This window comes from Rhinatrema bivittatum, chromosome 6, assembly GCF_901001135.1.
Source record: "Rhinatrema bivittatum chromosome 6, aRhiBiv1.1, whole genome shotgun sequence".
Classification (NCBI taxonomy): Eukaryota; Metazoa; Chordata; class Amphibia; order Gymnophiona; family Rhinatrematidae; genus Rhinatrema; species Rhinatrema bivittatum.
This window is the reverse complement of record NC_042620.1, coordinates 249,875,372-249,900,875: the sequence shown is the minus strand read 5'-3', so window position 1 is coordinate 249,900,875 and position 25,504 is coordinate 249,875,372. Positions and strand designations below refer to the sequence as shown.

Sequence of the window (25,504 nt, the reverse complement as noted above, 5' to 3'; positions counted from 1 at the left end):
TTATCCTTCACTGTGGAAGGAAGCAGGGCAAACCAGCTTTGCGGGATACCACAGCTCGCTGGATTAAGGAGGTGGGCACAGAAGCCTATGTGGAAGCAGGAAAGCCATTATTCCTTCAGGTTAAAGCTCATTTCACTAGGACTTAGGTAGTCTCATGGGTGGAAGCTAGACTGTCTCCTGTCAACATCTGCCACATGGCAACATGGTCATCCTTCCACATCTTCTATCACCTGGACTTCAGGCCCAGGACGACTCAGCCTTTGCAAGGGCTGTGTTACTCGGATCACAGGCAGCCGCCCGCTGTGATCAGGAGTAGCATTTGTACATCACATTGGTCCTAAGTCCATCTGGCTACACACTATGAAATTGAGAAATTACTTACCTGATAATTTTGTTCTCCTTAGTGTAGACAGATGGACTCAGCCTCCTTCCCATGGCTGCCCAACAACAGTGACAAGGATTTACCTGTGGAATGGATATCGATTACGGGTAAACTGTCAGTCCCTAGATCAGGGCATCTATAATCTTACCCGGGGGGGGGGGGGGGGTCAGTGTTTGGTTGAGTACACTTACGGTTTCCTGTTTTAATCCAGTTTTTTGGATAGAATGTCCACAGTGGCTTTTAAAGAATACTGAAGGACTGAGGTCACTGCAGAGCTGTTCTAGTGTGACATTAGGTTTGAAACCTGACTCCATCTCCATCTGATAGCAGGGGAGCATAAACCCATTGGTCCTAAGTCCATCTGTCTACACTAAGGAAAACAAAATCAGGTAATTTCTCCATTAAGCCATTAGGATAGCTTGTCAAAATATTTTAGTACTCTTACAAAAGAGATGCAACATTACAGCAAAGTAGATGCTAAAAAATGACTTCTAAAGTGTCTTCAATATTTAGGCCCAACCCTTCCTTAGACAAAAACCAAGAATGTACACTATTCTACAAATTTCACACAAATTCAAGAACACAAGTCATTTTAAATCAGTTTATTGTCAAAAATCTGTTTTTCTGTAGGTCTGTGCACTGCAACCTAGGAAAGGTTTCCTTAACTATGGTAAAAGATGGGAGTCCAAGAAATGTTCCTTTCCCCAAAATTGACTTTTGAGCAGCAGGCCCCCATGTTCTCTGTTTGCAGGTAGCTCAGAATGACATTAAAGAATGTGGATAGTAACATTAAGAAAAAATGTGTCCACTCTGAGGAAGAGAATAGTTACAAAAAGGTTTACATACTAAATAATGGAAGAGTACAAAATGTGTTCTAGATTAAGATTAGAAGATTCCCCATTAACTAGCAAAGGCTGAATTAGTCTCCCTTTAACTTCTCAAGGTGTAGAGATGGCTCCTGCTCTTAAGGAAATAAAAATAAGTTCATGGCTGAATGGCAAAATAAGAACTGGAACACCATGGCATAGGATAAGGATCCATCTGGTAACCTGAGATTTAATACCTTCCTTTGCACCCAAGCTCATCAGGAGAACCGAAAGAGTAACCAGAAAGAAGCTGGAGAGGCACATTTTGATTGGACAAAAAGGCTGCAATAATTGAGTTATTTGTGCCTGCTACTTGATCAGCCACTAATATAAGCAAGTTAAACAAAGCTGCCAAAAAGCAGAAAATAAATCAAGGGGCACTTGTCTTTGAGCCTGTTAAAAAAAACCAAAAAAACAAACAGAGGGAGTGGCTGGAGGAGGAACAGTTTCAGTAAGATTATCAAAAGGCTTTAGGTAGAAAACAGCATGAGCCCATCCTGGGTTTTTCTCCCATTCAGGATGAAATACCATGTACTGCAGCCAGCACACCACTTAACACAATTGGCATAAAGGTCTGCCATGCTCAAGGGCTCATTGGAAAACAAATATTCCTGCTGTGATTCCTCCTACTTAGTTTTTGCAACAATACTCAATTCTAAGTAGGAGAATCATGTAAAACAAGTCATGGGGAAAAAAATGTTCTGGGTGCCCAACATACACCCACAATATTCATGGGCCAGGCCATGTATATTGTGCCGCAGCAGGCAAAAACAGACACTCCTATTGAGCATCCACTTCCTAACCCTGACAGCCACCTTTCCTGGGCATCTGATAAGGCAGCAGTAGGGCTGGACAGTTGCCCCTAGCGATTCCTTTTTAACCACAGCAACTCATTTTAATATTAAAGCACACTCCCGGGAGAGTGTGATTGGTCCTCTATCATGAGAGCCCGTTTATTGTATCAGGCTGATTGTGCAGCTGGACTTTTATTTGTACATTTTCTGTTCGTTGGGGGAACTGCAAGGCCCAGCATGTAAGTGAAAGATGAAACATTAAATACCAGCACTAGTTCAGGCTGTCCTTGATAGACTGTTGGCCCCAAAAGACCAGGCCTTAAAAAAAAAAAAAAAAGGGACAGGCTGAACCAGTCCTAGTTTTAACCCACTTCGTATATAAATACCGTATGCAATCCTTGCTTTTCTTAGGGAAAAATCAGACTTACAAGCCCATGCATGTAATGAGAGTAAAACCAGATCTGTATCGGTCTATCCTTAAAAACATGGATATGGCTGGTAACCTTAAGCAGGAGGCTTTTAAATGCAAACAAGAGATGGGGCAGCAGGAACAGCAGAGAAAGGAGTGGAGCAGATATTACGATTCTATACTAAAATCCAGGACATTTGCTTCCATTTTCCAATTGGTCATTCTAACAGACTGTATCTAAAAATTATTTAGATGGCAAATACACTAGGGCACAGTTCTACCTGAAGCACTATGTAGAGCTACTGGGACTTATGGTGATATTCCTTTACAGCCCTGGACCATCAATAGAAACCCCTGGGATGAAAGCTCTACTCTTGGGCTCTAAGCAGTTAGTGCATATGATGTTGGGTAAATCATTAGAGGACCAATTTATAAGCCTTCACCCCCCCCCCCCAAATAGATGTGGAATGGGAAGAAAGCATTAAAAAAAACAAAAACCAGGTCCCACCTCCCTGCACCTGTTTATCCAACTGTTATTGGGTACTAAAAATTCCTTCTCATCATTCCATTCTGGAAACTTATGAAAACTGGGAACCAAAGCTAGTAAAGCAGAGTGTAAGAAACAGTAGAAACCACCATAAATGTAAAAATAAGCATGACTGGCAGACAATATGCTAAGCAAGATTCACAAACCCCTACAGAAAGGGGACAGATAACGTTTTTCTTTGTACAGCCCATTAAAACCAGCTATCTAGGACAGAAACCAAAACAATTGCACACGCCTTTTCCGAGCTTGAACATACCACAACAGAAACCCCCACTGCATGCACACAACTTATACCTCATTTTTAAAATATTTTACTAACACCACACATACAATAAGTAGGACTCTGGTATTTTGTAATTACCAGCTGAAGTTAAGATGTATCTTCATGAACAGTCAAGCATAGGCTTAAAAGTTTTATAGGAGCTGCCCTCCTGGCTCTGGACACTGCATTGTGAACTGTGGTGCAGGGCATACTGGTTTAAAGTCTCCTCTGCAGAGGCCAGTCAAGCCTGGGCACACCGTGGAGGTTGTACATTTAAGCCTAAGGATGCAGGGAAAGGCAACAATCACTTCAGTGGTGGCCTCTAGACCAACAAGCATCCTTAAGCTGGGGCGGACAAAATTAGGGAAGAAAGCAACAGGGTGTAATAATAAAATTCAGGCAGCAAGCAGTTACAAAAAAAACCTATTGAAAACATCCCCCCCCCCACACACACATATATATATACAGCAAGAAGACAGAAGGGAGACCTCCTCCCTAAGATTAGATCTATAGCATCATTTCTACATTTCTCTTCTCATCCTGCCTTCATCTGTTCTAGACTAAGCAAAAAGGGCACCTGGGGATACTTTTCACTATGCTTACATTCACCCTGACAGTCATTTTTTCCTTTAAAAGCAGAAGTTGATTTTCCCCACACATGTGGCTTAAAAGGTAGCCGACACACAACTTCTTATAACCTCCTCCTGCATCTGCACACTGGCTTACAGGCAAGTAATCCCTAGCCCAGAATAGATGTTGATGAACAGTGACTGTTCTATATCCCAAGCATATGTGATTTACATAGGGTAACAAGACAGCTCCAGATCATGTAAGAGGATCCACCAGTTCTTTTCTCATTGCATTTAATCATCCTCAGCCCTTCAGCTCCATTTCTTTTTTTATTCAAAGAATCTCTTTGCATTTTGTATACTGCATATTTAGTTTGGGGGAAGTATGGTGTACAGAAAGTTTCCCCTCCCCTTTATTCATTTTACTTCCTTTAAAAGGTGACAAACATACATTTCCTTCTTTCAATATGAGCAAATACAGATTTACAAACTCACAGAAAAAGGATTTTAACCCAGTCTAACTGTACTGTCTCATCACTGACCTGATGAAGGATGAATAGCTGTTGAAAGCTTGTCACAAAAAAAAAAAAAAAATATCACCTACAACTTCTTGATTCTTGTGTCTTACAATTCAAATTCCAGAACTAATGGGGTTATAGGAGGGCTTACCAACCATAAGGTGGCAACAGTGCTCTAATGCAGAGAGGAAATCTAAGTTTCTTCAGTACTAAACCAATGAACTCCGCTCCATTCGGTCCATCCCTACTTTTTGCACACATGCACTCTTTCCACACTAGTTCCAGCAATCATTGATAAAAAGAGGGGAAAAAGATTAAATAAATGTAGTGCAGCTGTAAAAGAAAAAAGTGCCCAGTACAGTATAGTTTCTATAGTCGGGGCACTGCCATAATAAAAGCCTTGCTTTGTTACAAGTATCTGCCACATTCCCTCCTTGAATTCTCAGGAGCATTATGGATTCTCACATGTACATTAGACCCAGTTTTATCTGTACTGCTCAAGTAACACTTGCTGCACTAATCCAATGACAGGTTATGTGAGATAGCATTGTGACCCTTTTGGGGGGACTGTGGCTTTTCCCAGATCATCAAGGAAGGTATTACATGATAAAAACAAACCTTAAGTGAAAGGATTACTTGATACAGAATTAAGTGTCTGCTACTTTTCAGTGCTTGCATAGGGGAAAAATAGGAAAAGGCATTCTTTTATCTTTCATTTGAGAATTGGTGAGGGGAAGGTAGAAAAAGGCCCGCAATTAAAGGGGAAAGCAATACACAGAGGAAAGGAAGAAGAAAAAAAAATCAAAAGCATATTCCTTCCATATTCTATGGAGGAAGTCAGCCAAAGTTATACAGAGTACCACCATCAGATGACAATACCCCTCACCAAAACAGCTAGAAAATATTTTGTTTAGGTTCGTTTTAATATTTATGCTTTTACCATAGGCGCTATTGGCAAAGGGAGTATTACCAGATCGAGTCCAATGAATACACGCAGCTACTTTATGGAGGGTAGGTTAGGGTGAGAGTAGCTTGTTTTAACAAATGTGGGTCCCATTTCTGTGCCTCCATCAATGTACACTTGATAGCCACCCTCTTCCCCAGACCCTCATTGCACAGTTTGCTCGTTTGCGCTGCTTCCAGAATCCTGGGGTTTCATGACATCTGGGAGCTCAGGGGGGCTGGAGAAGGAGTCAATACGCAGGGGCTCAAAAGAGTCATCTGCAACAGGACAGAAAAAACAAACAAACAGGTTAAGTCACTTGGGAGTACATTCTGTACTGCTTGTATACACCCTGCCTCTCAAAGATCAGGTGAACTAGTTAGTTGCCAGCGTATTAACAATATTTTCACTCACGTCCAATCAACTAAGAAAGTTACAGAAAAGAGGAGCAGGAATAAAATCTGTACAAGACTGAAATACCGTATTTCCACGCATATAACCCGCGGGTAATGTGCGTTTTTACCTACCCCGCATGCCCCCCGCGGGGTATAAACGTGGGCGGGTTATCCAGAAAAAATTTTACAACCAATAAAGTTTCCCGACTCTGAATAGGCTGCAGCTGAGAGGAGTCCGTCCTATCCCTGCGCCCGGCCGCTTCCTGATTGGTCGCGTGTTAAATCTAGGCCGCAGGCGGGTGGGCGCTTGTTCCAGGCGGCGGCGGCGGGGGCGGGTGGACGCGCGTTAGTTCGAGACGGCCGGCGGGTGGTCGCGTGTTAAATCTAGGCCGGGTCGCACAGGCGCGCATTCATTCACTGCCGGTGGGGGCAGCCCCCACCGGCAGTGAATGAATGCGCGCCGAAAGCAGCTTGTTCCAGGCGGCGGTGGCGGGTGGACGCGCGTTAGTTCGAGGCGGGTGGTCGCGTGTTAAATCTAGGCCGGGTCGCTCAAGGCAATCTAGGCCGGGTCGCTCAAGGCAGTCACATGCCGTGACGTCACGGCATGTGACTGCCTTGAGCATCGAATCGCAGGGGTCGCATTCATTCACTGCCGGTGGGGGCTGGGGCAGCCCCCACCGGCAGTGAATGAATTCATTCATCCAGGCGGAGGAGCCGGCTGCTTTCAGCTGCCGCTGCCGGCTGCTTTCGGCGCTCAAGGCAGTAGCGGCGAAAGCAGCCGGCTCCTCCGCCTGGATGAATGAATGCGACCCCTGCGATTCGATGCTCAAGGCAGTCACATGCCGTGACGTCACGGCATGTGACTGCCTTGAGCGACCCGGCCTAGATTGCCTTGAGCGACCCGGCCTAGATTTAACACGCGACCACCCGCCTCGAACTAACGCGCGTCCACCCGCCACCGCCGCCTGGAACAAGCTGCTTTCGGCGCGCATTCATTCACTGCCGGTGGGGGCTGCCCCCACCGGCAGTGAATGAATGCGCGCCTGTGCGACCCGGCCTAGATTTAACACGCGACCACCCGCCGGCCGTCTCGAACTAACGCGCGTCCACCCGCCCCCGCCGCCTGGAACAAGCGCCCACCCGCCCGCGGCCTAGATTTAACACGCGACCACCCGGCTCCCGCCGCCCGCCTGGACCCACGCGGCCCTCCGACAGGTATTTAAAAATTTATTTTTTTTTTGAATTGCGGGTTATATGAGGAGGCGGGGTATATTAAAACTTTTTTTCATAAATCTTGAAAACCTGCGGGTTATGTGTGTGGGCGGGTTATATACGTGGGCGGGTTATTGTCGTGGAAATACGGTAGATACCACCATGCCTCAACCTTATGGAGGAAGGTATACATTTTGCAATGCACAGAGCTGTGACCAAAGTATCAAAATCTCTCTTGTTCTGAATGACAGTATAAACAAACAGGTTTGTCCAGCTATACAAACACCACACACATTCAACCATTCTAGTGCTATCTTCAAAATTAGAACAGCATTTGTCATTTTTACCTTAAATTCACTGCAAATAAAATTTTTATCACCTGCAAAGTGCTAAAACTGAAAACTCTGCAAAACAGGTATAGCAAACCTGTAGACTTGGAAACTTCTTTATGCGATATCTTTTTAATATGCCTCATCCCTGCTCTATAAAGATTACCTCTATGGAGGAGAGGGTAGTTTAATTGCCATCGTTCCATAATCTTTTGCCCCTCTCTGAGCCTCCCAATAATCTATATAAAAGGTAAAAAGATGTGTGTCTGGAGTCAGAGCGCTGCCCACACTTCCCAGCGAGTCTAATTCACAAAACTGTTTCCGCTGCCTCACTCCGTTTGACTCCCAGATTAAAAATTTGGGAACAGGTCTGGGGTGACACCCCGTCCAAGAACCTGTGTCTCTCCCCCCCACCAAATTGTGGTTTGCTCACAGCTTCTGGAGGCAGAAACCATCATTTCCTGGCACTGCCTCCCCTTCTTTGACTTACTTACTGGGGAGAATCATAGCATTTGCTAGTACTGAAATGAAAGAAGCAGCACATTTTAGTTAAACTAGAACAGGAAATTCATGATTTGGAAGGGCAGCATAAACTAGATATACTAAATTATGCCTTTATGAGTACAGTAATAAACCAGGGGCTCTAACGGTTAGAGCTGTTAAAAAGAACATGCAAGGCCCATACCCTAAAACTGCAGAACAGTAGGGGAGACTTTACATATGCATTTAAAGAAACCGAGCAGGTACTGATGCAACACTTTATTCTCAATCAGGGGTGGCTGATGTGCGAGACGTGCAGGGCTTCGAGTCACTAAATCTGCTAGCAGTGAAAGACGTCCCTAAAGAACTTCTCATGGCTCCTCTCTCTTGGAAATTCAATCAGTAGTTAAAGATTTACCCAGTAGAAAGTGTCCTGGCCTGGATGGGTTTCACGTGGACTTTTATAAGAAATTTAGCACCCTGCTTATTACCCACTGTTCAATGCTTTGGGGGGGGGGGGGGGGCAGAAGGTTGGCTGATGCAAATATAACATTGATACATAAGTCAGGTAGAGCAGTGGATGATAGCTCTTACAGACCCACTTTTGCTTCTGAATTCAGACCTTAAGATACTAGCAAGAGTGCTGCAGAAGAGATTGAAGCAGAGATTCTCCCAGAGCTGATACATAGTGATCATATGGGGTTTGTCAAAGGGAGAGTTTCAGTATCCAATGCTAGAAGGGTGTTCAAGATATAGCTAGAATGGCATTGTCGTTAAGATGCCGATAAAGCCTTTCACAGAATATCTTGCTCCTATCTCTGCAGTAATGGAGACATTTGGGCTTCTGAACAGATATATGGATTGGGTGAAAGTGTATGAAAGACTTCAGGGAAGGTCAATAGTAAACTGCTCACTTTCCCTATTTTTTCCAATTGCCAGAGGAACTACCAATAGGGATAACCATAATTGGTGCGCCTATTTGACCTGGCCATAGAGCCTTTAGCAGTGGCAATTAGGAAAAAAAGCTAGATTTCAAGGTATATGGCTGGGGTGGGGAAGCATAAAGTCACTATGCTGACAATGGTCTGCTTTATATGATCAACCCTCAGGGCTCTGGCCCAGTTCTCATGGACTTACTTGCTCGTTATGGATATCTGTCGGATTATAAAGTCAATTGATAAATCAAATTTTTCCTACGCAGGGAAAAGTGGCTATCCCAACCAGCATGTCTGCCTTTAAAGTAGCTAGAGGAGGGTTTAAGTTAGGGGTGTGCATTCGTTTTCGCCGTATTGGCGATCCACAACGTATATTACACTATTCGTAGTATTCGTGGGGAAGTGAAACGTATCTCGATTCCCCATGAATACATGAATCTTCCCCGAATTATATGGCCACCTAAATAAAAATTTAAACAAACCCCCCACCCTCACCAAAACTCCCTGGTGGTCCAGCGGGGGGTCCGGGAGCCATCCCCTGCACTCACACCCTCGGTGCCGGTTTCATCATGGCGCCGATAGCCTTTGTCACAGGGGCTACCGGTGGCCATGTGACAGGGGCTGACCAATGGCCATCAGCACCATCTTGTGCTCCTACCATGTGACAGGGGCTGACCAATGGCACCGGTAGCCCCTGTGACCATATGGGCAAAGGCTATTGGCGCCATTTTGAGTACTGGCATCAGACGGCTGGAGTGCAGGTCGCTCCAGGACCCCCAGGGACTTTTGGCCAGCTTGGGGTGGGCCTCCTGACCCCCACAAGACTTGCCAAAAGTCCAGCGGGGGTCCGGGAGCGACCTCCTGCACGCCGGCCGATGCCAGTACTCAAAATGGTGCAGATAGCCTTTGCCCATACTATGACACAGGGGCTACCGGTGCCATTGGTCAGCCTCTGTCACATGGTAGGAGCACAAGATGGTGCAGATGACCATGTGACAGGGGCTGACCAATGGCACCGGTAGCCCCTGTGACAAAGGCTATCGGCGCCATGATGAAACCGGTACCAAGGGTGTGAGAGTGCAGGGGATTGCTCCCGGACTCCCCGCTGGACCACCAGGGAGTTTTGGTAAGTCTTGGGGGGGGTCAGGAGGGTGGGGGGGGGGGGTTTGTAGTTAATTTTAATTTTAGCTGGGACACGAATAGAAATCGCTGTATTAACGCATCGGGGCGCCATACGGCCGAATGCAACATATGTGCTCCCCGACGAATCCGAATCACAAATGCAACGTATGGCGTCCCTCTGCACATCCCTAGTTTAAGTACCTGGGAATTTTTATAATGCAACACCTGCCTGATCCGTATAGAAAAAAGTGATGACATGGCGATAGGGCAAATTAAAAAAAAAAATAAATAATATTGCTGGCTGGGAGGACTTGCCCATTACATGAGTGAGCCATTGTAACTTATTGAAAATGAATGTCTTACTGAGACTGTTATATCTCTTCCAGCACCTGCCGTGTAATGTCCCAGCCAGGGATTTTATTGAATTACAAGGGGTAAAGGCCGATTCATATGGAAAAACATGCAGGCTCAAATGAAGTTGAGCACATTGTGGTTAGCTAAGAATTGAGGGGATATTATTGAGTATATTATTGGTCTGCTCAGATTCTTTACTTGAAAGGAGAAATTACTACTTACATGATAACTTCCTTTTCTTTAATGAAGACAGGTAAATACACTAGTGGGTTATGCACCTTTACTAGCAGATGGAGACGGAGCAAAGCTGACCCCATTGACATCTGCCCACCAGTATTCTCTGCAAAAGCCAACTGTGGACAACTAAACAATACATGAACATAACTATTAACAGTCAACCATTCAAGCACCCAGTTAATAGGAAGATAGTGAGCTCAGACAAGGAGTGTAATATCACTAACCTAGAGAATGGATCTGACACTTACCAGTGATCCCCAAAAATGCAGCCACTCAGGGCAATCACTATCTGGCTGCCAAGGGAAGGAAAGTAGATTAACTGTCCTCATTAAAGAAAAGGACATCATGTAAGTAGTAATTTCTCCTCTTAGCATTCAGTCAGGTTAATAAACACCAGTGAGATGTAACAAAGCCACTCCCGAACCGGGCGGGTGGCTGCCTGCAGTCTAAATATCACTGCACACGCGAAGGTAGAGTCCTCCCAGGCCTGCACATCCAGGCAGTAATGTCTGGAAAGGTGTGTGGGGAGGATCACATCGCAGCTTGGCAAATCGATGGGAGACAAAAATCTAATCTCCGCCCATGACCCTGCCTGAGCCCTAACTTGCTAGGCAAACAACTGCTCAGCATCCACATATGCAGCCGTGACCACCTCCTTAATCTAGAGGGCTATTGTAGCCCATGATGCCGGTTCTCCCTGTTTACTCCCATCGTGGAGTATAAACAGCCGGTCCATCTTCCTGAGAGGTTTAGAAACTTCCAAATACCTCAAGATAAGCCTCTTGCTATCCAAGGTCCATAACAGGCAATATCACTGGGCAACAAATTTTTACAAAAGTCATGTTACAGAAATGAAATTAGTCAATTCTTATAAATTTCCATGTGCTAAACACGAATGTGACTGTGAAAATGCAAAATTGGCTCTAGTTTTTTTGTAATATGCAATAATATAATTACATCTTGAACTGCATGCCATTAGTAGGAGACCTACGGTTAATACTGTTTGAAAAATGAAGTCAGACTACGTCTTAGATTTCTTTGCTTGTCTCTTGTACACCTGTTCGGGAGCATCTCTGCGGAGTGTCCAGCTGTAGTCAGCCAGCATGAATATTTCAAATGCTCACCCTTTCTGACTGGGCTTCATATAGTATACTGCTGACGTCAGCTTACTCGGCAGCAGCATGGCAGTAGAACTGCATTGCATCAGAAAATGATGTAATAAACTCTGGATGATGTGTGCATGATGGTATTATGCAATATTACATCCTTCTAGGCTTTACAGTCCTACTGGATAAATTTACATGACTAAACATAGAAAGTGAACTATATTAAATATCTTCAAAACGAGAGCCAATAAAAACTTTTCATGGTCATATTCATGTTCAGCACATCAAGATACTACAGAGTAGGACCTTTTTAGGTCAGTAACACTTTCATTGCTGCCCAGTGTATTCATCCACATTTCTCTCCCTATCCAGAGTTGGCAGGGAAATTGATTAATTCAAGTGAAAATGAGACCACATTTGGCAAAAGAGATGGAACAGTAAGCAGTTGAACTGCCCCCACCGGAGTCACTTGCAGAAACTGTTCCCAGTAAGACAAAGCCTGCAGTTCGGAGACTCTGCAAGGAACAAATTTCCACAAGAAACAGTTTTCAAAGTAACCTCAAGAGGATTAAGACTCAAGGGCACCATTAAGCACAAGGGAGGACAAATATGTTTCACCCCTTTTAAGAATCTGGCCACATCCAGTTGGGCTGACAAGGGTCCACCATTCACCTGGCCTCAAAAACAGGCAAGAGTGGCCACCTGTAACTTCAAAGAATTAAGGGTCAACCCCTTAATCCATTTATCCTGCAAAAAAAACAAACAAAAAACAAAATGAGCGGGATCTTAACCGAACAAGGATGAACCCCACAATCCTCATACCAAGCCTCAAACACTCGCCAAAACCGAACATAGGCTAAGGAAGTGGAGAACTTTTGTGCTCAAAGCAAAGTGGCAGTCTCAGCAGTGGAGTATCCACACTTCAGCAACTTAGCCCTCTCAAAGGCCATATTGTAAGACAAAATAGAGTCTGATCTTCATGAAGAACAGGCCCTTGCCGTAGCAGATCCCTGTGAACTGGTAATCAGATAGGAGTCCCCATCAGAAACTTTTGCAGGATCTACATACCACGGTTTCCTGGGCCAATCTGGTGCTACCAGAAACACCACTGCATGTGACTCAATTCTCCGAATCATTCTGCCCAACAAGAGCCATAGGGGAAAAGCATATGGAAGATTGCTTTCCAGTCACTCCAGCATAAGGGCATCGATATCCAAGGCCTTTAGATCTCATGACTGAAGAAGCAAGGAACCTATGCATGGTGAGATGTTGCCAGCAAGTCTAGAAATGAGAGGTCCCAGTGGTCCACTATGATCTGAAATGCCTCATTTGACAATTCCCATTCTCCTAGAGTCAGACTGTCTGCTTAGACAGTCCACTCTTACTCTGTCTTTTCCTGCAATGTGAGGCAGAGATTTCCTGAAAATGTACTTCCACCCATTCCAAGAGTTGGGCTAGTTCCTGTGACACTTGCTGGCTCTTGGTTCCTTGCTGGTGATTTATATAAGCCACTATCACTGCATTGTCTGACATTATTCGAACAGCTCAACCCTGCAAGCGGTCGATAAATCACAAGCATGCCAACCGAACAGCTCAGGCTTCTAGCCGATTGATGCTCCACAGAGACTTCTGTATTCAATGCCCCTACATTGTCAACTCCTGACAGTGAGCCCCCTAACCCTGGAGGCTCGCATCTAATGTGAGTACTATTCAGTCCAGTGTTTGTAGGGAAACGTCCTTCCTTAGATGATTCACTTGTAACCACCATTGCAATTGGATGTTGATCTCCACTGGTAAGTGAAGCCATATCGAGTAGTCCTAAGATTGTGGGCTCCAACAAGCAAGCAGTGTGTGCTTAAGAGGATGCATATGTGCCCTTGCCCACATAACTACCTCTAGGGTGGCTGCCCATCACCCCGAGCACCTGTAGAGAACACCACACCATCTGGCGTATTGTTTCTATCAATAGTTGCACCTGTGCCATCAGCTTCTGAATGCGGATCTCCAGCAAGAACACCCTGCCTTGCTTTGTGATGAAATGAACACCAATAACAATCCCGTGTTTGGGATGGCTGTAGATTGCTCTTGGCCAAGTTTACCATCCAATCTAGTTCCTATAGTAAGGAAGTCACCTTGTGCGAGACCTTAAGGCTCTTTCATACTCTTGGCCGGAATCAACCAGTCGTCTAAGTATGGGTGGACCAGAATGTCATCCTCTTAACACTGCCGCTAGCACTACCATGATCTTGGAGAAGGTTCTGTGAGCAGTGGCCAAACCGAACTGTCTTGGTTCTGTTCTGATAGGTAGCTCTAAGTAAGAAGGACTTTAAGGGGTGCCCTTAAAAACGTTACCCTCGTGACCTTAAAACCCCATGTCACACAAATTAACACATCAGTGCTCCTGAGTGATCTACTGAGCTCAGTTATGTCAGATCAGAACCACGCAAATGACTCAGATATATTCTCAAAAGAAGAATATGTTTAGTTTACATGAGGGAAGTATATAATTAAATTTAATTGATTTAATCAAGTCATAGCAAGTCATAGGACAAAAAATAAAGTTCAAAGTGCTTGCTTACCAAAGAGTTAAAATGCAAGAGTCTCAGGCATGCCATCTGAACAGAATAGCAGCAGCCCTGAGTGCCTGAACCTTACTGTATTTATACCTTCCCATTGTGGACCCTTAATAGTTTATAGTAAGTCCATGTTCAACTAAAGCAGAAATCTTGTGACCATGTGTGTTACTAGACCAATACATGTATATGTCCAAGAATATATAGCTATAAACCCCCCCCCCCCCAACTTTGATCTTACATCAGATACACTATGCAATATAAAGTGTTTCAATACTTTTCATGATTAAATAGATCAGAGCTTTCCAAACTGAGTGTCACAACACATTAGTGTGTCGCCTGCAGTGTGCAGGTGTGTTGCACAAGCTCGGTCAACTCAGATGCGAGTTTGGGCTTTTTTTCCTCCCCTAGAAATTCACTTTTTTTTTTCAGTTCGTGGGTTGCTTATTATTGGGCGATTTTTGCTGTCAATCGCGCATTTTTTTTGGGCTTGGTGGGTGGGACATGAGCCCAGCTGTCCCTGTCATTGGCTGCTGCTGCCGATGAGGCCTGGCCACGAGGAGTACCGACTGCAAGCAACAGTGTTTGGTGGTCATGGAAGGTGTTATGCACCACGGCAGGCTTGAACCCTGAAGGGAGTGAAGCACTAAACTGGCAACAACCAAAAAAGAAGAGGAACAGGAGTGTGGGGGCCAGACTTGTGCTGGGGGGGGGGGGGAGAAATGAGTGTGTAGGACAATTTGTTTTATTATTGTTATTCATAAATTATAACATTAATCTTGGAATATTATATATTTAATATAAATGAAACGTTTTCATGAGATAGGTGGTGGGGTGAAACATTTTATGTAAATGTTTAAGGAAACATACATAAATTGTCAAAATATCTTTCGTTTGTTTAACCTTTAACCTCTAGTTTGCTAGTAGACTGAATTACTGTTTCATGAAATTATGTTTGTCTAAAAAGTGTGTCACCAACATGAAAAGTTTGGAAAGCTCTGAAATAGATTGTAATAAGTGCAATAAGTACATGCCCATCCTGAAGGCAAAAGGTCTAAAGACATTGTTTATCCAGAGTTCAGTTTTATAAACTCTGCCAGACCAGGACAAATCACTCTTAACAAGACACTGGCTGGTTTCCCAGTCCTAACAGCCTTGCAGGTGTACATCATGTGCTGAGAGAAATAAAAGGAGAGTGAAGGAAAAAAAAAAAAAAAAAAGGTTAAAGCTTGATCTACAAACTACATGACCAAAAAAAAGGCTAGGCAGGGCCACACTAGTCTTTCTTAGGTCAAAAATTATTTAGAATGAGACAATATTGGCTTTCATAAGCTTGCATTTTTAAGGTACAGGGAACCCAGATGTGTCAGAAGTGTAGTACTCGAAACTGATGTCGCTCAAACAGCAAAACGCAGAAACCATTGATGCTCCAGCCAGATGGGAATATGTAAGGTACGCCTCTGACAAATCCACACGTAAGAAACTCATGACTGTACTGCCACTATCAATGAGCATAAAGTTTCCATGTGGAAACGAGTCACCTGCAGATGACTTGACTCTTGAGATCCAGGATGGGGGTCAAAGGAACCCACTTTCTTGTGTACAAAGAGATAAGTGGAATATTGGCCCATATTTTCTTGAGACATGGGTACTGGGACTATAGCCCATAGGCTGAGAAACCTTGACAACATGCAATCCACTGCTTGTCTCTTCTGTGCAGAGCTGCAGGGAGACACCATGAATATGTCCCAAGGAATGCTTAGAAACTCCAAAGCATAGCCATCTCTTATCACCTCCAGAACCCACTGGTCTGATGCAATCTCAACCCACCTCCGATAAAAACAGAGGTGACCCCCTATCTCCTGTTCCTGGGGGTGGGTCAGCACACCTTCAATGAGAGGTTCAGGGGGCATCACTGCTGGAGCCTGCGACAAAAGGACCAAGACCTACCCAAAGGTTGAGCCCTCTGAGAAGCTGCTCCTCTGTAGGGCTGAAGGCATTTGAAACCCCTAGCATAACTCTCATGCCGAAATAGTACAGCCTTGCTTCTTATCCTCTGGTAACCAAGGAACTTGAGACTCGCCCCATTAATTGGCTATTTTTTTGTAAGATTACACTTTGAAATTGTATCAGTGGACCAATTCCATTGCTTGGTAACAGCACATACAAGCACATCCACTTTCAGAAAGCACAACTGCTCTCTTGCAGCTGGCTCAAGGGATACATCGCTTCCAAGGCTCATCCCCCTTTAAATGTTAGCTTCCAGGGCACCCCATTCAAGAGCAATCAATTCTTGAATAACCTCCATAATGGGGAAGAAAATGCTTTATGCAAGAAATTAAGAAGGGATTTTTCTTTGGCTCAGACATGGAACCAGACCCCGGGCCCCCCCTAGCATCTTCAAAGTCTGGGAAATCAGAGCCGGCAACTCATTTCTATGAAAACTTTGTTCTATACAGCTCTAATCCCAGAGGAACTTCCCCATCCTCCAAGGATCAGTTTCATCATCCATGCCATTTGAGTCCCTATCAGTGTGACCTGCAGCAGGTCTAGACATACTCTGACGCTTACCCGTGGCACAAGACGTGCGGGAAGCCACAGCCTGTGATCCTGAACTGTTTGTGGCCCCAGCCAAACCTAACTGTGCCTGAAGAAAGGACTGCAGCCCTGTACTCCTTTCTTACTTCAATCTCCAGAAGTTACCAAAAAAAAAAAAGACACCCAAGAAAAAGCAGAGGGATCCATACCAAAACCAGGGGGTGTCAGTCTTGTACCCACTGAAACAGCTTTGCTGCTAACGAACCAGTTAGGGGAGCCCCAAAGCCAAGTGAAACCTCTGACAGTTCCCCCTTCCTCATCATGCTGGGAAGGACTGGGCTTAGCAAAATCAGTTGGAGACTGAGCCTCTAAGCAGCGCTGACATCAGTTAGTGGGTCCCAAGGCTGTGATGCCTGAATATGGAAAGTAGTACAAAGTGTAAGGTGCTTAAGCTTCTTTGCTACTGGTGCCATATGGATAAATACCTATCTGTGTACTCCCAAAAGCTTCCAACAGTGCGCCCAGCTGCGTTCTTGCAACAAGTGTACACCACAGACACCTAAAATGTAGGCACCCACCTGAGCGCTCATCTAAGTGCACACCTGGGTGTGCAAATACAAACAGTTTTGCAGCAGCCTTGTGCACAGAAAAGCACGTGAACACTGCTGCGGCCTACCACACAGCATCTAACCAAAGCCTGAGAGCAGGCCTAGCTAAAAAGGCTGCTCAACCCATCAAGCTCCCACGACTCCAAGCTCCCCTGGAGATGGGAACAGACATTTGATCGGTGTGCAGAGGTCAGAGACCAGAAGGGATGGAATCCCTAAAATTAACTCCCCCTTTTCTTTTTACTCGTTATCGGACCTCAACCTGTCCAGGCTGAGTATAGTGTGTCTCCGGATGCAAAGGGAGAAGGCAAATGCCTTCACCTCCACTCTGCTTCCTGCACCCGCTAGTTTCTCAGCTGTTTCTCTCTCTACAGCCAAGTCCACGCTGGAAAACCAGCTACCAGACAGAGGCACTCATCTGAAGGAGAGATCTGCACATATCACCTCAGGAAAACTCAGAGGGACAATAAGTTATCACCACAGGAGAGCAGGGCAAATTAATTTCCTTTTCTCCTTCTACCACATTTTTTTCAAGCAATCCCCAATAGGGAGATGCATGTCCACCATCTGCTGGAGACAGAATACTGGTAGAGGTGCATAACCTGTCTGAATGTTAAGAAAACATGGTTTCAAAATAGTGTGGAGAGTTGGTTGTCTCTGGAACACTAAGAGGCTAGTATAGTAAACCTGGCCACTGCCCTTCTTGCCCAGGACTTCCCCTCTTGGTAAAGTGGTGTGCTGGTCACACCCTATATTAGCTCATACATTGATGGTTTAGCATCAGGTTGCAGGTTCCTGGGTCTCTTCAGAGAGGCTTTCACCATTAGCTTCTTGGGACTGGAGGATGTACTTTTACTGCTGATATTAGGGAATGGGGAGAAAGGGTTGCAAATTTAAGCTGCATAACGAATCAGGAAGTACTTATTTGCAGCTTAGACATGCGTTGTGCAGGTTTACGGACCTGGAACATCCCCTGCAGCAGAAGAACAGTATGGAGGACTTTCTAAGCAGGGTTCCCTTAAGAAAGGCATTTCTATTACCTAATGGGGTATTTGTGCTAAGATTTACTATATGTGCCTATATGTAAACCGTTGTGACTATTCTACGGTATAGAAAAGATTTTAAATAAATAAATTTGTTAAGACCATGCCCCCTTCTTTAATTGAGAAAGGGAATGCAGACCTGGGTTTGGAAAGCAATATGGCAATCTGCACCTCGGGTGGAATTGCTTATTAGGTTATTACACAGAACATATTGAACACCTTTGTACTTTTCCAAACCATTTCCTGCGACTGATATTCATTGCTGGAGGGGATGCAATGAACCGGGCTCTTATTTTCATATGTGGTGGTCTTGCCTGGAGATGCAGCATTTCTGGATTGAAGCCTCACAAGAAATCTCAGATATTATTGGGGAAGAAATATATGACCCCCACATTTGAGTCATCTTGGATGCCAGGGCAGATCGCTGATAATCTGACAGCACAAGACACTGGTAGCTCAACTTCTCCAGGCAGCAAAATTCACTATTGCTACTTATTGGAAATATACACGCCAGACTTGGATTGCCAGAAACACCGAAGTAAAGACATTGAGGATATTGAACTTCTTTGATATGTGTTGAAGGTGAAAAGTTTAAATATGATCACCTGTGGGGCAGTATATTGAATATTATGCCTTGGGAATGTGGATTGAATTGTTGTAAATTTCTTTTAGACTGACCCCGTTATCACTTTGCTCACAAATGCAATTTTACCTAGTTTTGTTCATGCTAATTTCTTCTATAAAAGGAAAATTAGTTCTTACCTGTTAATTTTCATTCCTGTAGTACCACGGATCAGTCCAGGCAGTGGGTTGAGCCTCCTTTCCAGCAGGTGGAGACAGACTAAAACTTGAAGGATGCCCTATATCAGGACAGAGCCTATCCTCTAACCCAGAGCTTTCCAAACTGTGTGTTGGGACACGTTAGTGTGTCGCCTGCAGTGTGCAGGTGTGTCGCGCAAGCCCGGTCAACTCTGACGCAAGTTTGGGCTTTTTTTTTTCTAGAGATTCACTTTTTTTTTTCAGTTTATGGGTTGCTTATTATTGGGTGATTTTTGCTGTCAATCGCGTTTTTTGGGGGGGCTTGGTGGGTGGAACAAGCCCAGCCATCCTTGCATTGGCTGCTGCTGCCAATGAGGCCTGGCCATGAGGAGTACTGACTGCAAGCAGCAGTGTCTGGTGATCATGGAAGGGAGTGAAGCACTGAACTGGCAACAATCAAAAAGACGAGGTACATGAGTGTGGGGGCCAGACATGTGCTGGGGAGAGAAAGATGAGTGAGTGGGGGGCAAACGTGCTGGGGGGACAGACATGTGCTTGAGGGGGAGAGATATGAGTGTGTGGGGGCCAGACATGTGCTGGGGGAGGAGAGAGATGAGTGTGTGGGGAACAGACAATTTATTTTATTATTGTTTCTCATAAATTATAACAATAACATGAATCTTGGAATATATATTTTTAATATAAATTTAAGGTTTTCATGAGATAGGTTGTGTCGTGAAACATTTTATTTATGTATATATTTAAGGAAACATACATAAATTGTCGAAATATGTTTCGTTCGTTTAACCTTTAACCTCTGGTTTACTAGTAGACTGAATTACTGTGTCCCGAAATTATGTTTGTCTAAAAAGTGTGTCACCAACATGAAATGTTTGGAAAGCTCTGCTCTAACCCTTCAGTATAACGTTTGTCAAAGCAGAAAACAAACCCAAGAATAGGGTCAAGCAAGTAACCATAAAGCTCAAAGGAGCAACTATAGAATAATGTAGAAACATGGTATACCTATACGCTCTTGCATAAACTTGGTATAAAAAAAAAATGACCAAGGCTTCTGGTGTAATTGCTCAGTAATCTTGCACAAAGTGAAATATAAAAATCTGCGAACCTGCAAGAAAACAAGCTTCGAGAGGACAGAAAGACAGGGAAGGGCGTCTGGACTGATCTGTGGTACTACAGGAACGAAAATTAACAGGTAAGAACTAATTTTCCTTTCCTGTACGTACCCGGATCAGTCCAGACAGTGGGATGTACCAAAGCTTCCCTAAACTGGGTGGGACAGAGACGGTCCCGCTCGAAGCACTTGCCGCCCAAAAGAACCGAAAACCGGAGCATGCACATCCAGACGGTAGTGCCGAGCAAAAGTATGCAGAGACGTCCAAGTGGCGGCCCTGCAAATCTCCTGCGGGGAGACAGATTGACTCTCCGCCCACGAAGTAGCCTGAGAATATAGAGAATGGGCCTTCAGACCCTCAGGAAGCGGACGACCTTGACAAAGATATGCCGAAGAAATGGCTTTTTAACCACCGCGCAATTGTGGTCTTAGAAGCCTGTTTACCCCGGTTGGGACCACTCCAAAGGACGAAGAGATGGTCCGACACGTGAAAGTCATTGGTAACCTGGAGATAGCGAAGCAAGACTCGTTTGACATCTAGCCGAAGGTCGCCACCAGCCGTACCCGCAATCTCCTCCGGAGAAAACGCGGGTAGTTCTACCGACTGGTTGACATGGAAGGCGGAGACAACCTTAGGCAAGAAAGAAGGGACAGTCTTGAGAGAGACCCCGGAATCAGAAAAACGCAAGAAGGGCTCCCAACAGCACCGCGCCTGGAGCTCGGAAATTCGGCGAGCGGAAGAGATAGAGACCAGAAAGACAGTTTTGAGTGTTAGATCCTTGAGCGTAGCGTGGCGAAGAGGCTCAAAAGGAGCTGCACAGAGAGCACGAAGGACTAAGTTGAGACTCCATGATGGACACGTGGCACGAGAGGGGGGGGGGGCGGAGGTGTTTAACACCCCTCAGGAAACTAATTACGTCCGGGTGAGCTGCTAAGGAATGACCGTCCACCCGACCCAGGAGAAAGCCAAGCGCAGAGACTTGAACGCGTAGAGAACTGAAGGAGAGGCCCTTAGAGAGACCCTTCTGAAGAAAGGAAAGAACCAGAGGGATCGAGGTAGAGCGCGCCGGAACACCCGACTCCGCACACTCGGACTCAAAAACTTTCCAGATGCGCACATAGGCCAGAGAAGTAGACTGCTTTCAGGCTCGCAGCAGGGTGGAGATGACCTCCTCCTTTTAACCCTTACGCCTCAGACGCCGCCGTTCAAAAGCCAGGCCGCTAGACAGAAGCGATCGGCCTGGCTGAAAAATACAGGCCCCTGCTGGAGGAGACTAGGAAGATGACAGAGGCGCAGGGGCCCGTCCACCGCTAGATTGATGAGATCCGCGAACCACGGTCTTTGCGGCCACTCGGGAGCGACAAGAATCATTGGTCCTCGGTGGAGTTCGATTCTCCTGAGAACTTTCCCCACCAGGAGCCACGGGGGGGGGGGGGGGGGGGGGGGGGGGGGGGGGGGGAGAGAACACGTACAGAAGGACGTCCACTGGCCAAGGCAGAGCATCCACGCCCTCTTGAGCCGTGCTCCCTCCAGCGGCTGAAGAACCGACTGGCCTTGGCATTGCGCAGAGTCGCCATGAGGTCGAGGTGAGGAGGGCCTCACCTGACCACTATCAGAGCTCCCACTCTCCCGGATCGAGCGACTGACGGCTGAGGAAGTCAGCTTGAACATTTTCCTTGCCCGCGATGTGGGAGGCCGCAAGGCACTGTAGGTGTCGCTCCGCCCAAGAGAGGAGACGGCTGGCTTCTAAGGCTACCATGGGACTGCGAGTGCCCCCTTGGCGATTGATGTAGGCAACTGTGGTGGAGTTGTCTGACAGGACTCTTACCGCCTTGCCGCGGATCAGGGGAAGGAACTCCTGAACAACAAGGTGTACCGCCAAGGTTTCCAGTTGATTGATGTGCCAGCGAGACTGAGTCGGCAACCAGGCTCCCTGGGTGGATTGAGGGAGGCAGACCGCACCCCAGCACAACAGGCTGGCATCCGTGGTCACTATCGTCCACTGTGGAGCTTGAAGAGGCATCCCTTGCAGAAGATGAGGAAGAGACAGCCACCACTGTAAGTCGTTGACAGTAGAGTCCAAGAACGGAAGGACTATGTGAAACTGCTCTGACACTGGCTGCCAACGGGATAGCAAAGCTTTCTGCAACGGACGCATATGAGCAAAGGCCCAGGGAACGAGGTCGATGGTGGAAGCCATGGATCCCAGAACTTGCAGATAATCCCCAGGCTGTCGGGGAAGGTAGCGCAATCAGATTCCAGACCTGATAGATCAGCTTGAGGGCACGCGCCCGTGGTAAGAAGACCTTGCCTACTCTGGTGTCAAAGTGGGCTCCCAGGAATTCCAACTCCTGGGAGGGCTGAAGCTTGCTTTTGGAAAAGTTCACTATCCACCCGAGGGAAGCAAGGAGATCCAGTATGCGATCCGCCTGTTGACAGGAAACTGCCAACTTGGCCCTGATGAGCCAATCATCCAGATAGGGGTGGACAAGAATCCCCTCCCGACACAGAGCCGCCGCTACTACTACCATTACCTTCGTGAAAGTGCGGGGCGCGGTCGCAAGGCCGAAGGGAAGCGCCCGAAACTGGAAGTCCTGATTGAGGATGTGAAAGCACAAATATTTTTGGTAGTCGCGGTGAATGGGAATATGGAAGTACGCTTCTGCGAGATCGAGGGAAGCGAGGGCTCAGCACTTACCAGCTGAGTACAGAGACAATCTCCAGCTGTGGGGGAGAGGGCTTTGGCCATCACCGCTGTCTTTCAGCTGCTTAAGCAGCAAAGTCCATGCCAGGAATCGGCTACCAGACCAAGGCACACCTCGAAGAGATCTCGGAAATCACAACTGGGGGAGGGACTTTTAGATATCACTGCAGGACAGCAAGGCTCAATGTTTCTTCAATTTAAAAAGTAGAATTTTTCCTTCCAAAAAGTACAGCAATCCCATAGAGATAGGTACATCCATCTGCTGAGACAGAACACTGGAGGGCTGAGGTCACTTCAGGGGTGTATGTAAGGTGATGTCAGCTTTGAATGGAGTTGGATCCTCCAACTCCTATCCTTGATGTAAGAGAACCTCTTTGGAAAGCAATGCCAGTGGTCAGTCTCATTAGATACATATAACCAAGGTTTCCTTGGCCAGTCTGGAGCCACCATGAGAACTATCAATTAATAATATTCTATTTTCCTTAAATGTCCAGTAAAAGAAGCATGTCCCTTGGCCATGGTTGAATCAAGGTTATTGATTTCGCTGGAGCCTCACTCCTTCCTGCGGCTGAAGAAGTCAGCCAGCTTTGGTGTTCCCAGGATTGCTCCACTGTCCACTACTAAATAAAAGGCCTCCCAGCTGAGTTCTCATCCCCAGGATCCAAAGTATTCTATCATTCATTGTGGATATCCTGAAAATATGGCCTGTTTGCAGCTCTTGAGGACCAGAGTTGGCCACCCCAGGTCTAGGGTCTAAACCACTCTGGTCAAGACTGCTTGACTCTCCTGGAACGACTTGGCTTTCATGAGGCAATAAATCCAGGTATGGATGAACCCTGCACAAGAAGGCTGCCACAACCACCATTATCTTGAAAAATGTCTTTAGCTCTGTGGCAAAACCAAAAGGCAAGGCTCTGAACTTAAAGGTTCACCCATACAGAAAAATGAAGGAATCTCTGGCAATTTTCCCCAAGGGGAATATGGAAATACACACCTGAGAGGGACCAGGAAAGATACTCCCATTGCCATGATAGGGTAAAGAATTTCCATAAAGAAGCACAGTAACCGGAAATACCCGTTGACCCCTTTGATATCTAGGATTGATCTGAAGGATCCATTCTTTGTGGTTCAAAAATAAATGGAGTACCACCCTTGAGCTTATGCTTTAGGTGGCAATGGTAGGGCTGCTTACAACTACTGAAGTCTTTTCCAGGATTACTCATACTATTATTCTCTCAGACTGACTTGCAGGGAGACTGGAAAGGGAAATAGAAAAATCTAAGTCTCCTTTCTGACAGATTTTGAGAACACAATTGTTTAAGGCGTTGGTCCACTCCTAGCAAAACTGAAGAAAGCACCCACCCATTGGATGACCTTAGAAGGGACCTGTTGATTCTCAATGAGCTACTCAGTGAGCCAAAGAGTTTCTAGAACTATGACACTAGGATCTCCCTGCCTCCAAAAACCTATTCGACTGAGCCAAAGACTGAATCCCCTGGCTTCACTGAAGTGAACACAAACTCTACCACATTGAATTATCAGACAAGATCTAACCTTCAGGAGACGCTGGGTTTTCAAACTCCTCTAGATCCTTAAGAACATAAATTGCCCTACTGGGTCAGACCAAGTGTCCATCAAGCCCAGTATCCCGTTTCCAACAGAGGCCAAACAGGCCATAAGAACCTGGCAATTACCCAAACACCAAGAAGATCCATTGCTACTGATGCAATTAATAGCAGTGGCTATTCCCTAAGTAAACTTGATTAATAGCAGTTAATGGACTTCTCCTCCAAGAACTTATCCAAACCTTTTTTGAACCCAGCTACACTAACCACATCCTCTAGCAACAAATTCCTTCATTAACCTTGCCAAGTCTTCTCCAAACAACTTCCCTTTGAAGGGAAACTTACTAAGCCAGGCCTCCGAAGTATCTACTGCTCAATTTCTCAACCACAGCAATCTGAGTTACAACCACAGAGGCTGCCCACCAAGAAGAGATCCTTACAAGATCATACAAAGTCATAATGGTGGCTCAGGCTCCAATCAGGTCACTTCTAGGCTGTCCTGAAATGGCTTTAGCCAATGTACCAAGACTTGATCCACAACCTGCACAAATGGAAGACTGGGCTGCTAAAGACTGTAGACTGATCACTCTCAAGCTGCTCTCCCCAGCACATCCAACCTTTTGCATCTATGGGCTCCCACGTGACAGCTGGCTGTGCACCCTTTCCGTTCCCACCGGCTCCTGCAACACCGCCAGCCACTGGCCCCACCTCAGTCACCTGCCGGGGGGGGGGGGGGGGGGGGGGGGGCGGAGCCTGCACCACGTGACAAAGGAGCTCCTTTGTGCATTCAAGTGCCCTGTAACTGACTCATTGTGAAAACCCGGTCTTTCCTATATAGTCCATCACTGGACAAGGCAGATATGGAGAACCGTCTTCTTTACAGATCCATAACAATTCTATTCCTCTAATTTAATAAAAATTCCTCTCACTAAGCTGCCTTTGGCTAAAGTTCCTTCTAATGTGTCACTTTGCCTGATTAATCTCCAATCCATCTGAGCAAATGTCACCTGCTGTATGATTTCATTCTCAGAGAGAAACTTGATTTCTATTGTTTTACTGAATCCTGGCTACTAGATTCTGACCATCAAAATTTGACCCCCCCCCCCCTCTCCTGGTTATTC

The 25,504-nt window shown here is 45.8% G+C and overlaps 1 protein-coding gene across 3 annotated transcripts in view; it reads right to left on the bottom strand.

Annotated features, from left to right (window-relative positions):
- Window positions 1–969: 969 nt before the first annotated feature.
- ELOB (elongin B) overlaps window positions 970–25,504 on the bottom strand; it is a 46,284-nt gene continuing 21,749 nt past the window's right edge. For all 3 annotated transcript variants that reach the window (XM_029606778.1, XM_029606776.1, XM_029606777.1), the window contains exon 4: window positions 970–5,568. In XM_029606778.1, coding sequence (XP_029462638.1) covers window positions 5,456–5,568 — 113 coding nt within the window. In that variant the 3' untranslated portion in view covers window positions 970–5,455. The remainder of the gene's footprint in view (window positions 5,569–25,504) is intronic.